At 47.9% G+C, this 12,500-nt stretch overlaps 1 protein-coding gene across 3 annotated transcripts; it reads right to left on the minus strand.

Moving 5' to 3' along the window:
- Window positions 1–337: 337 nt before the first annotated feature.
- On the minus strand, window positions 338–12,455 carry LOC308469412 (uncharacterized protein). 3 transcript variants are annotated; one of them, XM_080991834.1, is made up of 6 exons: window positions 12,250–12,455; window positions 8,489–9,295; window positions 6,155–6,328; window positions 4,338–4,470; window positions 2,964–3,215; window positions 338–2,303 (listed from the first exon to the last, which is right to left on the minus strand). In XM_080991834.1, the coding sequence occupies exons 2-6, from the start codon at window positions 9,203–9,205 to the stop codon at window positions 1,216–1,218; spliced, it is 2,364 nt and encodes a 787-aa protein (XP_080847960.1). In that variant the 5' UTR covers window positions 9,206–9,295; window positions 12,250–12,455; the 3' UTR covers window positions 338–1,215. The 3 variants fall into 3 exon arrangements, with proteins under 3 accessions (XP_080847960.1, XP_080847959.1, XP_080847961.1); XM_080991833.1 differs by having other exon boundaries at window positions 6,137–6,328; XM_080991835.1 differs by lacking the exon at window positions 6,155–6,328 and having other exon boundaries at window positions 339–2,303.
- Between the last annotated feature and the right edge of the window lie 45 nt (window positions 12,456–12,500).

The raw sequence follows: 12,500 nt of genomic DNA on the forward strand, positions 1-12,500 counted from the left end.
TTTCCTAAATCACAGAATCGTAGAGTTGGCAGGGACCACAGTGTTCACCTAGTCCCAACCCCCTGCAAGGCAGGAAACTTTTGCCCAATATGTAGCTCAAACCCTGAGATTAAGAGTCTCATGCTCTACCAACTGAGATATCCCAGCTGATAAAGCTTAGCTTTGGGGCATACAGAACAACTCCTCCCTGCTGTCGCCATATCCAGGGTGGCCCCAAGAGGCAATTCTGAAGGTGCACCTCTTTACTCTGTCCCCTCTGGTACCTGACAGGCGTGTTTGCAGGGCATACCCTGTTCCTGCGATTGCAATCCAGTTTTGTTTTTTCTAAAAATTATTTATTAAATTTATATAACGTCCTTCATCGGAGGATCACAAGTTTACAGTATAAAAACACAAAAATACATAACGTAATAACAAACAAAACAATAACCCCCACCCCGAAACACACACACACACACACACAGTTTCAAAGACAGGTTAATTAACCAAAGGCCTGGGAAAAGAGGAACGTTTGAATTTTTAATTGTTGTAACCCACACTTGGACCTGCTGGCAAAGGGTAGGTAATAAATTTAATGATTTATTAAATTTCAATTTAATTTAATGATGATCATGATAATAATCCACCGTGCCTTCGTTTTCAAACAGCTTAGTTCTCGAATGTTTTGGCTCCTGGACACCGCAAACCCGGAAGTGACTGTTCTGGTTTGCAGACTATTTTTGGAAGTCGAACATCCGACGGGGCTTCCGAATCGGAAGCCGCACTTTGGTTTCCAAACGTTTTGGAAGTCGAACGGACTTCCGGAACGGATTCCGTTCAACTTCCAAGGTACAACTGTACAGTGGTACCTCTGGATGCGAACATGATCCGTTCCGGAGCCCCGTTCACATCCTGAGTAAAACGTAAGATGCGTCTGTGCGTGCACAGGTCACATTTTGCTGCTTCCGCGCATGCGCGTGACGTCATTTTGTGCATCTGCGCATGTGGCAAAACCCGGAAGTAAGGTTCCTGTGGTGCTTTTCCTCCGTTCATTCCAGGGAGAGTTCCGATTAACCAGCAAACCCCTAAGAGCAACCGAGGCAAGGTTTCTCCTCCGAGCAACGGCAACCAGTGGGAGACCCCCGCAACGACAAGCAGGCCAAACCAGTTTACATAGCTTCCTCTGCATGGGTTTTTCTCACGAGATGCGAGTTCAAAACAAAGCTCTCCCCGCAGTCAAGAGCGCTCATGGGGCTTCTCCCCGACGTGGACCCTGCCGTGCGCGAGGAGGAGCCGCTTGCGGCTGAAGCATTTCCCGCAGGCCGCGCATTTGTGGGGCTTCTCGCCCGTGTGGGTCCGCCGGTGCGAGGTGAGGCCCGCGCTCCAGCCAAAGGTCTTCCCGCACTCGAAGCAGCGGTACGGCTTCTCCCCCGTGTGGATCCTGCGGTGCGAGGCGAGCTCAGCGCTCCGTCGGAAGCTCTTCCCGCAGTCAGGGCACTTGTGGGGCTTGTCCCGCTGGTGGATCCTCGTGTGCTGGATGAGGTAGGAGACGCAGCTGAAGCGCTTGGCGCAGACGGAGCACTTGTGGAGCTTCTCCCCCGTGTGGCTCCTCTTGTGCTGCGCCAGCTGGGCGTTGCGCCCGAAGCTCTTCCCGCAGGCAAGGCACTGGAAGGGCTTCTCCTTGGTGTGGATCCTCTCGTGGAAGATCAGGTGAGACCTCTGGCGGAAAGTCTTGGGGCAGGAGGCGCACTCGTAGGGCCTCTCGCCCGTGTGGGTCCGCCTGTGAAGGATGAGGTTGGAGCTGCAGGCGAAGCGCTTCCCGCACGCGGCGCACTTGTAGGGCCGGTCGCCCGTGTGCATGCGCCGGTGGCGCAGGAGGTACGAGTTGCAGCTGAAGCTCTTGCCGCAGGCGGCGCAGGCATACGGCTTCTCGCCCGTGTGGATCCTCTCGTGCACCACCAGGTAGGAGTTGCAGCTGAAGCTCTTGCCGCAGGCGGCGCAGCGGAAGGGCTTCTCCCCCGTGTGGATCCTCTCGTGGCGGATCAGGTGAGACTTATCCCGGAAGGTCTTGGGGCAGGAGGAGCACTGGTGGGGCTTCTTCTTCCCTTCGTGCATCTGCTGGTGCCGGGTCAGGTTGTCCTTGCGGCTGAGGCTCTTCCCGCACTCGCCGCACCGGTAGGGCGCTTTCTGAGCCGGGGCTCTTTTGTGCCCTGAGAGCGGGGGGTCGTTTCCTTGGCACCCGGGAGGGATCGGGTACCATTCCGCTTGCTCCAGACTCCCCAGGCAACCGTGCTTCCCTTCAAACGCTCTCGCCTGCCTGCCATCTAACAGAACATGGAAAAAAGAAGGAAAGGAAAGAGGCATGTATGAGGACAGTGAGAACCAACCACCTAGAGTTCCCAGCAGCTGGTATTACGAGTATTTTTGCTTATTAATTTGCATGAAGCAAACGTAACATGAGGTATGACTGTATTTTCTCACAAGCAGTGGGTAATATTCAATCACATTTTACTCCGAGTAGACCCGCTGATGAATGAAGCTAAGTTAGGTCCGTTAATTTCTACTTTGAGTGAAACTTAAGTCAAGTAGTGACGCGGGTGGTGCTGTGGGTTAAACCACAGAGTCTAAGACTTGCCGATCAGAAGGTCAGCGGTTCGAATCTCCACGACGGGGTGAGCTCCCATTGCTCGGTCCCTGCTCCTGCCAACCTAGAAGTTCGAAAGCACGTCAAAGTGCAGGTAGAAAAATAGGTACCGCTCCGGCGGGAAGGTAAACGGCGTTTCCGTGCGCTGCTCTGGTTCGCCAGAAGCGGCTTAGTCATGCTGGCCACATGACCCAGAAGCTGTACGCCAGCTCCCTCGGCCAATAAAGCGAGATGAGCGCTGCAACCCCGGAGTCGGCCACGACTGGACCTAACAGTCAGGGGTCCCATTACCTTTACCTAAGTCAAGTAACACCCACTGAATGTGTGTCCCGTCTCTTACCGTTGGAGATTCTTTGCTGGACCGTGACATCACCAACATCACTGAGATCTCCTCTAAAAGGAATGGATCCACATGTGGTCTTCTCCAGGTTGATCTCCTGACGGCTCTCTCTCATGTGCCGATTCTCCTGCTTATTCCATGGGGAAATGCTCTGCTCTGCCCTCTCTGGAGACAGACCGTGGAGCCCCAACTGCTCCAGACCACCTGGGGTATATTTTGCTTCTTCGCAAGGGTCAACACAGCCTTCAGCGGCTAGGGAAAAAGAGAGTCATCCCAATCACAAACGTACGGTCAGCCCAGTGAAGAGCAGGGGCCAGGGCAATGAAACCAGAATTTGAAGTGAGAATATCAGAAAAGGACCTTCATACGATAATCTTTATTCTCATTGTCCCAATGTACGTAGATTTTTAATTTCATTGTTCTGTATGGGACAATGACAATAAAGATATCACATATCGTATATCAAAATTGAAAAAATCTACATCAGACATTAAAAAACCAACAAGCCTGCTATCCCAGATATCCCAGCCTGGTTAGCCCCCTAAAAACTCTGATACCCCATTATTAAATACAATATATTCCCACAGAGACTACCTTACACTGCGTTTAAAACCAAAATCGCATTTGGATAGAAACTGTTTCTCAGGCGGCTAGTCCTAGTCTTTATAACCCTGTACCTTCTTCCAGAAGGCAGGAGCTGAAAGAGATCATTTCTGGGGTGCGCACTATCCTGCGCTATCTCTGCAGCTTTCTTATGGCACCTGGAAGCATAGATTTGATCCAAGGTTGGAAGAGTGCACCCAATTATTCTTTCTGCAGTCTTTACAACCCTGGAGAGCATTGTTTTTCCCCGACCGTGCAGCTCCCAAACCACACACAGAGACCATAAGTTAATACACTCTCCACAGTACAATGGTAAAATGATTTCTGTTCTCACCCTGAAGCAAAGTTCTTAACCCGAGGCACTATTTCTGGGTTAGTGGAGTCTGTAACCTGAAGCGTCTGTAACCCGAGGTACCACTGTACTGGGCCGAGCCCTATTTGTGATTCCCAGCAATACAGAACCATAGAGTTGGAAGGGGTCCCGGGGATCATCTAGTCCAACCCCCTGCAATGAGGGAATCTTTCTCCCAACGTGGGGCTTGAACCCACAACCCTGAGATTAACAGTCTCAGGCTCTACTGACTGGAGCTCCCAGATGGGGCTAAGGAGAGCTGGGAGCCCGACAGCGGCTTTCACTGTTGGAGCTGAGCCTACAGAGCCTCGAACCCGCAACCTCCCAAGTGCCACTGAGCTGCGCTGCCTGATCCTGGACTGAGCTCTGCAGGATTTTCTCCACTCCCGCCAGGAAGTCAGGCAGGTAACAATGCTCACCTATCAGACTGGCCTCTCTGCTGCCACAGTCCTCCTGCTTGGCTGCCATGCTGAGCTGTTTCTGGTCGGCATCTACAGGATCCTGGCTTGGCCCCGTGAAACTGACGGCCGCCTCCGCGAGGAGAGTGAGCACCTGGAAACGGGTGACAGCAACAATTTAAAGCAGGGTGGACCAACCCGTAGTGATGTATGGAAGTGATGTACAGTGGTGCCCCGCAAGACGAATGCCTCACAAGACGAAAAACACGCAAGACGAAAGAGTTTTCCGTTTTTTTAGTCGTTCCGCAAGACGAATTTCCCTATGGGCTTGCTTCGCAAGACGAAACGTCTTGCGAGTTCTTGCGAGTTTGTTTCCTTTTTCTTAAAGCCGCTAAGCCGTTAATAGCCGCTAAGCCGCTAAGCCGCTAATAGCCGCTAAGCCTCTAATAGCCGTGCTTCGCAAGACAAAAAAACCGCAAGACGAAGAGACTCACGGAACGGATTAATTTCGTCTTGCGAGGCACCACTGTATGGAAGTAGTGATGTATGGAAGTGAGAGCTGGACCATAAAGAAGGCTGATCACCAAAGAATTGATGCTTTTGAATTGTGGTGCTGGAGGAGACTCTTGAGAGTCCCATGGACTGCAAAAAGATCAAACGTATCCATTCTGAAGGAAATCAGCCCTGAGTGCTCACTGGAAGGATAGATCCTGAAGCTGAGGCTCCAAGACTTTGGCCACCTCATGAGAAGAGAAGACTCCCTGGAAAAGACCCTGATGTTGGGAAAGATGGAGGGCACAAGAAGGGGACGACAGAGGACGAGATGGTTGAACAGTGTTCTCGAAGCTACAAACATGAGTCTGACCAAACTGTGGGAGGCAGTGGAAGACAGGAGTGCCTGGTCCATGGGGTCACGTAGAGTCGGACACGACTAAATGACTAAACAACAAGGACCAACCCGTATCCCGCGAGGCCTCTTTCGGCAGTCCTTGGCAACGCTGGGGGAAAAAACATCTTAAAGCCTGAAAAAGTTCATGCATGCCACCACAGCAGCAAGATTTCTTGTGGCGAGGAAGTGGAAAAACGAAACAATCACAGATTGGCAGATACTCATGTTAGAATATTTACAACTAGCAAAACTGACGGGAAGAGTTAGAGGAGCATTGAACCAGAAAATATTTGGAGAATGGAGAATATTTAAGGATTGTATAAGATCATATTGTACCAACCACAACATATTAGCAGAACTTGAGTGATACTTGTAAACACAACAAATACCGTTGGTGGAGTAGACGGGAACAATATTAAAGAATATAAAACTGGGCGGGGAAAACGACGACAGTATAAACAGTACAATGATTGGAAGACTTGTTTTGTCAGAAGTCTTTTTTATTTAAGTGTTTATTTAAGTATTAATTAGGAAGATTGAGTTTTTTTATGCACGTAAATCTGCTTTTTCTTCTTTCTTTTTTCTGTACTTTCTTCTTTTCTTTTTTCTTAATTTTTTTCTTTAATTTTCTTTTTGTAGTATGCGATTGTAAATTCTTTACATATGTGTGTAATTTAAATTAATAAAGATTATTTAAAAAAAATAAAAAATAGATATTTTTGTGTCATAGGTTGTTAACACACACACATACACACATATTTTGTATATTAAATTGGTTTAACATTTAAATACGGTATATTAAACCTGTTGTGCATTTAAAACACACACGTTTTCTCTCTCTATAAATGGCATATATTGTATGTTATGAAATATATTTTAATTTACATTACAGAAATTTAATTCAGGGTGTGGCCCACAAGTACAGTGGTACCTTGGTTCTCAAACTCACATCCGCTCTGGAAGTCCGTTCGACTTCCAAAACGTTTGCAAACCAAGGCACAGCTTCTGACTGGCTGATTGGCCCTGGAAAGCTGCCTTCCGATGTCTTCCAAAAGTCAGATAGTTGTTTATTTCCTTGACATCCGATTCTTGCTGCACACTTGGTCTGAGACGTTGAACCACCCTGCCAGTACACTGATCAAAAAGCCACATTTCCCTAACACAACAGGTGAATGGAACGTTAAGAGGATAGCATAATTATAAGAAGGAAAACTGATGCAACATACTCCCTGCCCGCCTGCAACCTGATTTAGATCATTGATCCATCTAGCTCAGTACTGTATACCTGAAGGAGCGTCTCCACCCTCATCGTTCAGCCCGGACACTGAGGTCCAGCGCCGAGGGCCTTCTGGCGGTTCCCTCATTGCGAGAAGTGAGGTTACAGGGAACCAAGCAGAGGGCCTTCTCGGTAGTGGCGCCCACGCTGTGGAACACCCTCCCTTCAGATGTGAAGGAAATAAGCAGCTATCCTATTTTCAAAAGACATCTGAAAGCAGCCCTGTTTAGGGAAGTTTTTAATACTTAATGCTGTACTGTTTTTAACATTTCATTGGGAGCTGCCCAGAGTGGCTGGGGAAACTCAGCCAGATGGGAGGGGTATAAATAATAAATTATTATTATTATTATTATTATTATTATCCACACTGACCGGCAGGTGCTCTTCACCATTTCAGATAGAGGTCTCCCCCAGCCTGGGGGTCTGAATCTGGGACCTTCTGAAGGCAAGGCAGACGTTTTACCCCTGAGCTGGGGCCTTTCCCCTACACAAACTCTGCATCTTCCCCCTTCTGAGGTGAGGTGTACATGACTTGCGCCATGTCCCTCTGCCAAACCTGGCCCACACATCCGCCTGAAACCTTCTCACCTGCTTCTCTTTCTTTCTTATATATAATTTTCATTGAATTTTCTGTTTTACAATTTAAAATCCGCATTTAAACATCCTTAAAATTTCAGCGACTTCCCTTCTTCTCTTTCCATGGTTCATTTTGCATAACATAAGTCCCTGCATATTTTACAAAAACTAAACCATTCAGTATTCCATTATTACATCCATCAAAATTTATTTACAAAATTTATCTGAATTCTGCCCACATTTTCAAGTGTACAGAATTCCCCCCCACCATATATTCAATAAACATTTTCCAATCTTCTTTAAACATATGTTCTTCTTGTTCTCTTATTCTTTATGTTAAGTCTGCAAGCTGCACATATTCCATCAGCTTAAGTTGCCATTCTTCTCTGGTTGGGACCTCGCTGGTTTTCCATTTTGGGGCTAACAAAACATGGGCCGGAGTAGTGGCATACATAAATAACATTTTCTGACACCTGGGAATTTCCACCTGAATTATCCCCAACAAAAAGGACTCTGGTTTTTGGGGGGGAAAGTGCTTTTGAACATTTTTTTCAATTCATTATGGATCATTTCCCAATACTCTTTTACCCTTTTACATGTCCACCACATGTGGAAGAAAGTTCCCTCCACCTCTTTGCATCTCCAACACTTATCTGATTCAGCCTTAAAGATCTTAGCAAGCCTACTCAGAGTTAAATACCATCTGTAAATCATTTTTACAGATTTACAAAAGGAGCGTCTCCACCCCCACCGTTCTGCCCGGACACTGAGGTCTAGCTCTGAGGGCCTTCTGGCGGTTCCCTCACTGCGAGAAGCCAAGTTACAGGGAACCAGGTAGAGGGCCTTCTCGGTGGTGGCACTCGTCCTGTGGAAAACCCTCCCACCAGATCTCAAAGAGAACAACAACTACCAGACTTTTAGAAGACATCTGAAGGCAGACCTGTTTAGGGAAGCTTTTAATGTTTAACAGACCACTGTATTTTAATACTTTGTTGGAAGCCGCCCAGGGTGGCTGGGGAGACCCAGCCAGATGGGCGGGGTATAAATAATAAATTATTATTACAGTGGTGCCCCGCAAGACGAATGCCTCGCAAGACGGAAAACTCGCTAGACGAAAGAGTTTTCCGTTTTGGAGGTGCTTCGCAAAACGAATCTCCTATGGGCTTGCTTCGCAAGACGAAAATGTCTTGCGAGTTCCTGCGGGTTTTTTTCCCTCCCCCCCCTTTTTCTAAGCCGCTAAGCCGCTTATCAGCTGATCCGATAATCCGATAAGCCGCTAAAAGCCGCTAATAGCGCTAATCTGCTAATCCGCCAATGGGCTTGCTTCGCAAGACGAAAAAACCGCTAGACGAAGAGAATCACAGAACGGATTCTTTTCGTCTTGCGAGGCACCACTGTATATTATTATTATTATTATATTTTCCTCCTCACCTGCTTCTCCATCCTTTCGGCATCCCTCTGGAGGAAGTCCTCAGCCAGGGCCACTGCCTGGGCGCATGTCTCTGGCCCCCACTGCCTGACCCAGCTCTGGACGTCGGCCGGAAGGATGGCCAGGAGCTGCTCCAGGACCAGCAGCTCCAGGATCTGCTCCTTGGAGTGCCTCTCGATCTTCAGCCACGCCTGGCAAAGGTCCCGGAGCTGCCTATGGGCCCCCCTCGGCCCCTTGGCCTGCTGGTAGCAGAAGCCCCTGAAGCGCTGCCGCTGCTTCTCCCGCCTCAGGGCATCCCAGCGCAAGATGGCCGCCTTCACTTTCCCATAATCCTCTCTGTCTCGGGCTTCGAGTCCAAGAAAAGCCTGCTTGGCTCCACCGCCGAGGGCCGGCAGGAGCCGGGCTGCCCACTCCTCCCGGGGCCACCGGCAGGCTTCGGCCACTTGCTCAAAGGTGGTCAGGAAGGCCTTGGGGTCGCCCCATGGCTTGGGCTCCTCCGGCAACGGGCCAGTGGGGCTGAGGGGCTGAGGGGCCTCCACCATCTTCAGGAACTCCTGCCACTGGGCTTCCCAGTGTTGAAGCAAACCCTCGCAGGGCTCTTGTTTAACTAAGGTTGCGTCTGGTGTTTTTTGGACGACTTCACCGACGGTCTCACGGGGGTCCTTGCCGCTGCCGTCCAGCGCCTCCCCTTGCAGACAGCTTCCTGGGTCCATTTTCATGCCGGTTCCACCTCGGCTGGCAGCCCGAGGGACTCAGAGTAACCCAGAGAGTCGTGGCGGTTGATGCTGCCACATTCTAGGGGTCGCTCCCTGGGTATAGCAAAGAAAGATCACAGAATCGTAAAAAAGGCAAGAATCTTTTGCCTGATGTGGGGCTCAAACCCACAACCCTGAGATTAAGAGCTTCCTGGTCTGCTCCAGGTCTATTCAATTAAATGGATTTAGAAACCATTTAACATTTCAGAAGTCCCTTAAGTGGTGTGTACCACGTACGATTAAATGAACAGGGTCTCTATTACAACAAAATTAGAACCTAAAAGCCAAAAGTCTGGCAGAATTTAGAGCAAACCCATCAAAATAAATGGGCCCAAGTTACTCATAGCCAGTGCTTTTTTTCTAAAAAAATGTTTAGGGGTACTGTCATTTTGACTCCATTTTATAGCTCAAATTGGGGGAAATAAATACAGTAAATGGACAAAAGTGCAAAGATTCACAAAATGTTTAGGGGTATGTGTACCCTTGTGTACCCCCCCAGGAAAAAAAACACTGCTCATGGCCATAATTCCTGATAGATCGACTGACATTTATTTTATGCATTGTACAAAATCCTATCTTTTTTCGTTGCTGCATCATGAAGTGCCAAGGCACTGTTAAAACATAAAACACTGTTTTTTTAAAAAAAGTAAAGTGACCAGCTAATTCAGAATACAGTGGTACCTCTGGATACGAACCACCCACTTTGCGAATGCTTCGGGCTACGCACGTGGCAAACCCGGAAGTAAAGGAAAGGTTTCCACCGCCCGCGTCTGCGCAGATCAGCGCGCCTCTGGATACGAATGTTTCAGGGTAACTAAGTTCGTATCCAGAGGTACCACTGTAGAAGTCAAACAGCTACAAAGGCCTGTTAGCATTAAAAAAAAATGTCTTCAGGAAAAGTCAGGAAGTCAAAAGTGAGGATGTTTGCCAGACCCCTGCCCCTGTACAGTGGTACCTCGCAAGACGAATGCCTCGCAAGACAAAAAACTCGCTAGACGAAAGGTTTTTTTGTTTTTTGAGCTGCTTCACAAGACGATTTTCGCTATGGGCTTGCTTCGCAAGACGGAAACGTCTTGCAAGTTTGTTTCCTTTTTCTTAACACCGTTAATACAGTTGCGACTTGACTTCGAGGAGCAACTCATAGAACGCGGTGTGGTAGCCTTTTTTGAGGTTTTTAAAGACTTTGGTGATTTTTGAAGCTTTTCCAAAACTTTCCCGACACCGTGCTTCGCAAGACGAAAAAAATCGCAAGACGACAAAACTCGCGGAACGAATTAATTTCGTCTTGCGAGGCACCACTGTACACATATATATCAGGATCATGGACCACTTATAAACACCATCTCCAACTCCTTGAAAGATTCCAGCAACAGTGTCTCCGAAAAATTTTACACATCACTTGGGAAGACAGACGAACTAATCCCAGTGTACTGGAAGAAGCAAAGATCACCAGTGTTGAAGCAATGATTCTTCAACATCAACTTCGCTGGACTGGTCATGTTGTGCGGATGCCTGATGATTGTCTTCCAAAGCAACTACAGTGGAACCTCTGGTTACGTACTTAATTCGTTCCAGAGGTCCGTTCTTAACCTGAAACTGTTCTTAACCTGAAGCACTACTTTAGCTAATGGGGCCTCTTGTTGCCACTGCACCGCCACAGCACGATTTCTGTTCTCATCCTGAAGCAAAGTTCTTAACCCGAGGTACTATTTCTGGGTTAGCAGAGTCTGTAACCTGAAGCGTATGTAACCTGAAGCATATGTAACCCGAGGTACCACTGTACTCTATTCCAAACTTAAAAATGGAAAGCGTAATGCTGGTGGTCAACAAAAGAGGTTCAAAGACTCTCTCAAGGCAAATCTAAAAAAATGTAGTATACACACTGACAACTGGGAAACACTGGCCTGCGAGCGCTCCAGTTGGAGAACAGCCTTTACCAAAGGTGTCATGGGCTTTGAAGACACTCGAACTCAGAACGCAATGGAGAAATGTGCTAGGAGGAAGGCACGCTTGGCAAATCCACACCGTGATCAACTCCCACCTGGAAACCAATGTCCCCACTGAGGAAGGACGTGTGGGTCCAGAATTGGCCTCCACAGTCACTTATGGACTCACTGTTAAGACTGTGTTCATGGAAGACAATCTTACTCGGCTACAAGTGATCGCCGAAGAAGATATATCAGGATCAGACCGCTTCCCATAAAGTATCCTGGGAACTATAATTTGTTAGCGGTGCTGAGAGTTTTAGGGCATCCTCTATTCTCTCCTTGTTGTTCCCAGAGTCGAAAGGGGCCCTGGGGGTTGTGAAGTACCGTAATTATAATTGCAGGGTTTGTTGCCTCCAAAATAAGGAGCCAGGGCACAGGGCAGAAGAGGCTCTGCTAACATCATGGCAAAGGCCCCAAAGATGTTGGCTAGTGATCCCTCCATGCCGCTTAATTGCCCAAACCTGTAAAACAACCTAAACAACATGTCACTAGATAAGGCAGGAGGCTGTTCTGTGCATTGTGTTGCTTCTTCCCTTTCAAGCTGCTGCAGTTTGCGAAGTCAACACAAATCAATTTTTCGCCTTCTCCTTGACAACTCATCATTTGAGGCCAGGACAATATGGATGATTATCATACATAACAACAGCAACAACAAAGCACCTTTTCAAGCAATAAACAACAACAACAACAACGCACCTTTTCCAGCAATAATACAGCTGCATGGCTGTCTTCATAAGAATAAGTATGATTTGGATACAATGGAGGACTGTAAATTGGATTGACCTAAAATATGCAGCTAAAAAGGTTACTTAAAGAACCCATGAGGGTGGGGGGAGTCCTAAGATTCGGAAGAATCTTGTGTAAAATTCTAATATGTGCAAGAATATTATTGGTGTGAACGAATTTGTAAAATCAAATAATACGCAGGAATAAACATGATTGTACAGCAGCACAGGCGTCAAATAAAACAACGGTAATACAGCGTCAACATGACAATATAGCAGCATTGCCTATTCCAACCTTTTCAAGTGAATTCCTCTAATAACAATAATAATATGGCAGCAGAGTCGTCTGGCGCACCTTTTCAGCGGCGGTTTGCTGTGCAGAAATCTGCAAAGGAGCCTTTCCCCCAGCCCACCACTCTCCTCCCCAAACAGGAACATGCGACCCTCCCCTAGATGCTGGGAGCGGGGAGGGAGGAAACCCCTGATTGTCTCTTTCGCTAATTAGCGCCCCCCCCCCGCATGCAGTCCCCCTCCCCCGATCCCCGT

Source organism: Podarcis pityusensis, assembly GCF_964106645.2.
Source record: "Podarcis pityusensis genome assembly, chromosome: 2".
NCBI lineage: Eukaryota > Metazoa > Chordata > Lepidosauria > Squamata > Lacertidae > Podarcis > Podarcis pityusensis.